Source organism: Benincasa hispida, chromosome 3 (assembly GCF_009727055.1).
Source record: "Benincasa hispida cultivar B227 chromosome 3, ASM972705v1, whole genome shotgun sequence".
In the NCBI taxonomy this organism is placed as follows: Eukaryota; Viridiplantae; Streptophyta; class Magnoliopsida; order Cucurbitales; family Cucurbitaceae; genus Benincasa; species Benincasa hispida.
In genome coordinates this window covers 37,891,784-37,896,733 of record NC_052351.1, presented here as the reverse complement: position 1 = coordinate 37,896,733, position 4,950 = coordinate 37,891,784, and the positions used below count along the sequence as shown (strand labels likewise).

At 32.0% G+C, this 4,950-nt stretch overlaps 1 protein-coding gene across 1 annotated transcript; it reads right to left on the bottom strand.

The window, feature by feature from the left end:
• Positions 1 to 2,598: 2,598 nt before the first annotated feature.
• LOC120073910 (secoisolariciresinol dehydrogenase-like) lies at positions 2,599 to 3,933 on the bottom strand. Its single transcript, XM_039026824.1, has 2 exons — positions 3,799 to 3,933; positions 2,599 to 3,721 (listed from the first exon to the last, which is right to left on the bottom strand). The coding sequence occupies exons 1-2, from the start codon at positions 3,822 to 3,824 to the stop codon at positions 2,911 to 2,913; spliced, it is 837 nt and encodes a 278-aa protein (XP_038882752.1). The 5' UTR covers positions 3,825 to 3,933; the 3' UTR covers positions 2,599 to 2,910.
• Between the last annotated feature and the right edge of the window lie 1,017 nt (positions 3,934 to 4,950).

Below are 4,950 nucleotides of genomic sequence, written 5' to 3'. Positions count from 1 at the left end.
CCAACCTACTATACCTTCAACAGTAGACATTTTTTCTTCCTCCAAGACATAGTTTAGATACTTAGTCAAACTTTTTCCTTCCAAAGTTTTAATTTTGAGTTCTCTTCTTAATAGAGATGTCCACGGGGTGGGGCGGGGCTGGGATGCCATTCCTCATCCCCGTCTCCGTTCCCCATTTCATTCCCCATCCCCGTGAAATTCTCCATGGGGATCGGGTTCCCCATGGGGAATTTTTTCCCGTTACCTTTTTTTTTTTTTTTTTGTAAAAAGTCAATTAATTTAAATCATTAATGTGAGCAAATTTAAATAATTAACTTTATCACTAAATTATTTATTATGGTTAATTTTAGATGACAATTTGAATTTAAAGATAAATTACTCAAATTTTGGCTTAAAAAAGCTAATTAACTTTTTAGTAGAAAGAAAAAAATATAAATCAAATTATTCACATATTTAATCTAAATTTAAACATATTAATTATCTTTCCTAATAAAGAATCAAATTTGAAATTTAAATCTAATATTTATATATAATAATAATAACAACATAACATTAAATAACTATACTAAATAAATATGTAAAAGTTAATCGGGACAGGGATGGGGAATGCATTATCCGTTCCTGTCACCGTTTAGGGAATTTTTTCTCCCATTCCCTCCCCCATACCCTGCCCTATTTGAGGTGGGGCCCCGCGGACATCTCTACTTCTCAACCTAAGAAATCTTGTGAGGGCTCGGATGTTACAATCTCATTCTAATAACATATTAAAAGAGAATTAAAAAATATTTAAAAAAATAATCAATTAGACTTGCACCTAACAAATTATAATTGGACAATTTAATATGATACATGAAGATAAATATAGCCGTGTTTCAAATAAATAAATAAATAAATAAATATAGCCTAAATCGATGGAGCTCCCAATAATGAGGGCGGCTCCAAAAGCGTGTTAGGAAGGATGAAGCATTAAAACTCACATTTTAATTATGACACTGAAAACGATATCGCATCAACTACCAAATTCAAAATTTCCAAATTTCAACTCACCCCCTCAACTCTTCATTAATTCCTTTCCGCCACAACACCACGCTCCTAAAATAATTTACAACAAGACATGTCATTTTAACACCAAAGAATTAGGGAGTGAGTTGGGTTAAATCTTAAATTGGACATTACAGTTTTGAAACTTTCAATTTATTCATTATGTGTTAAGTTTAAATTGGACATTTCAGTTTTGAAACTTTCAATTTATTCATTATGTGTTAAGTTTAATTTTAATTTTCTCTATGATTTAGATTTATTTCTAATTTTGTTCACATGGTTTCAAGATCTTCTTTTTTACTATATAATTTAGTCAAACTTCACAAATCTATATATTTTTTCACTTACCAAATTTCTATTGGAATAATTATGTTAATTGACTGAATTAGGTTTTAAGATAACCTCAAACAATAATAATCAAATACTTTAGGAAAAAAATAATCGAATAGAAATTTTAAAACTACATAGATCAAATTAAGGAAAAGACCAAACCATAAAAATTATATGAGAAAATTGCATAAATCACCCTTAAACTATGAGTTTGGTTACAATCACATCCGTCAACTTTCAATTTGATTAATTATGTTCTCGTATTTTGTTGATGGTTACATTTAATATCTTATTTTTTAATTAATAATTACGATTGATTATTTTAAAATTAAAAAATAAAATAAGATAATCTCTCTCATCACACATCCCTTCCCCTCTCCTCTTGCTTCTCCCTCCACCTTCCCTCTTCATATCTTCATTTTCAATTTTCTTTTTAGCCATTTTTCTTGCTTTGTTTCAACTGTTATCAGAATTTTGATCATGGGAGAGGAAGATGAAGATGAAGATGGAGAGGGAAAGGGAAGGTGGAGGGAGAAGAGAGAGGAGAGAGGAAAGGATGTCATATGAGAGAAAATCTTTATTTTTATTTTTTATTTTATTTTAAAATACCCAATCTTAATTATTAATTTAAAACAAGCCGCTAATTACAACCATTAACAAACTACAAGGGGATAATTGATCAAATTGAAAATTGAAGGGTGTGATTGTAACTAATCTCATAATTCCGGGGTGGTTTATACAATTTTCCCCAACTAAATTAAACTTTTAAAATTATGGACATTGAATCACATTGAACAAACCATAGAGACCAAAGATGTAATTTAACGTTTAACTTTGTTCTACATTTTTTTGTTAAAAAAAAAACTTCACTAAAACTACAAATCACCAACACAATCTTCATAGAGAATAGTGGACAATCAATATAGGAAATAAAATTCTCAAAATGCCTCTTGAACAGAAGAAAAAGGTAGGGTATCAAAACAATAAAAAACATTATGAGCAAGCGAGTGAACCATAAAATTACAAGAATGAAAACAATTAACATAAGAAATAACACCTCCATGCGGTGCAAGCTCAACAACCGTAGCTTCAATGATGTTTTTATTTTCGACAAATTAGTTGATGGCTCATTAAGTCTCGATCAAAGTTTTGTTCTACGTTTTATTTTTACTCAAATATTTCTTCCATGATTACTGTTTACTTAGCATACCACGACTGACATAGTAGTTATGTTATCAAACTCGAAATCAAGGTTTGATTCTCCTACACCAGATATATATTAGTTATGGTAAAAATATTTTTGAATTTATGCTTTTGAATACAAACACAAAGTTAAAGTTGCACTCACCTTAATTTGGAGAAATTGTTAGAAAATTATCCTGAGATATTCTTTAATAATTAGCGCCTTTATGATGCTGTTCAATTTTTGTTCGAATATCGGCAGTTAATTTTTGTCGGGAAGGAGAAAAAATATTTTTAAGAGTTTTAAGTGAAGGTGAAATTAAAAAAAAGGTTGTTTTTGACAATTTCTCCTAATTTTTATCCCTCTAAATGAGAAGACAATTTTCTGATAGCAGCAACGGAGAAAGAGCGGTTGGCAGTACTATAGCCACCGTCGACGACAAGATTATGCCCACTTATAACCCTAGATTCATCACTACACAAGAAGAGCGCCGCCTCTGCCACATCCTCCACCGTCGGCACAACTCCTTTCAAAATCGCTGAAGATCGGACCACCTCCTCCAACGCCTCCTCTGTAAATCCCAACGCGTTTCTCAGCAGCGGCGTTGCAATAGCTCCTGGAGATACTGAATTAACCCTAATCCCAAATTCCCCCAATTCCACACACAAATTTCTCATCAATCCCACCACTGCATGCTTCGACATTGCATAAGCATGCGGCGATTCTCCGCTATTCACCGAAGCAACACTAGATGTGAACAGAATCACTCCGCTCCTATTTGGAATCATAACCCTAGCCGCATGTTTTGCCCCTAAAAATCCTCCATAAACATTCACCTCAAAAACTTTCTTGAAATTCTCCTTCTTTGTTCCTAAAATTGTCGGATCCATTTCGCCGGTGATCCCGGCATTGTTGTACATTATGTCCAACTGCCCGTACCTCTCAACCGCGAAATCAACGGCGTTCTTCACATCGGAATCACTCGTCACATCACAATGTACATATGAAACGGTTTTCTCTGATCCAAGTTCTTCGCAGAGTGATCGGCCGAGATCGTCCTGGACGTCGGCAATGACTACAGTGGCCCCGTGTCGAACAAACAATCTGGCGGTGCTCTTTCCGAATCCGCTGGCACCGCCGGTGATTATGGCGACTTTGCCGTTCAACCTGCAAAATGGAATGAAAGAAAGAGAGGTTTCTAATTATTGGTCCATGGCTCTGAAAGAGGGGGAAGGTAAATTTACCTTTTGGAAGAATAGGATTCGTCCATGGTCTGATCTGACGCAATTGAAGTTATAAGGATTTGAATTAGAGTGCATGCCTATTTATAAATAAATTCAACTACCAAATGGGCTATCAGTTTTCAAAATAAATGTCTGAACAGAATAGCAAGTTGGCCATGTGTTTTGGTACAAAAGTCCACAGCGGATCCACAACTTCATGTAAAATTAGAAGTTTAGCGTCTAAATTTTTATCTTTAAACTTCAAAATGTATGTAATAAAGGGTTTTTTTTGGATAAGTGGCCAAAACTTAATGGACTTTTTAAGAAATGACAGCTAAACTTTTTCTTTGAATTAATGGCCAAACGATTTTTTAGAAATTGTAATAGAATTTATCAAATATAAAAAATACTCCTAATAAAATATGTAACTAAAATACTAGCAAATTTAAAATTTAAATAAAAACAAACAAATTCCTCGAATTAAGGAAGATTGGTGATTTATTTATTGAACCATCTATGAAAAAACAACTCTTAAAAAAAAGAAAAAAATGGTTATTAACAACAAATTAATAAATATATGAATTCTATAAAAGTTTAAAAAATGGTGTCAGAAGAATAAGTATCTAGGATGCAAAAATATTGTGTATTTGTGTTTTGTTTTATGTTCCCCATTCCTTTACTTCATATTCATAGCATTCCATGTATATCTTCTATTAACAAATGTTAGATCATTCTTTATAGTTTTGCCACACAAATACTTTGTACTAAAATTAGCTAAGACTTTCATTAGTCTTCTAGCAACACAAAATACCAAAGACAATTTAAATCTTATACCTTGCAACAACTAAAGAAAATACCTTTTAGTTTTAACTGCTAAAATACAATTAAAGTGAGTCATACTGTGGCATGCAAATACCTTATATTCAAATATATTGTCTAAAATCTTCCAAAAACCTCCAATGATAACAAAAAAAATATGATGCATTTTTTTTTTTTTTTTTTACTTTTTTTAAGATCTATATATGCAACATTCAAATGTAGATATAATGTATCTAGATGAATAAATCATAATCCAATAATTATAGTACATAACTCAAAAAAACAATCAAGTCAATAGTGGCATTTAATAACTGCAAAAACCAACACATCTCCCCCACACAAACCTTCCATATT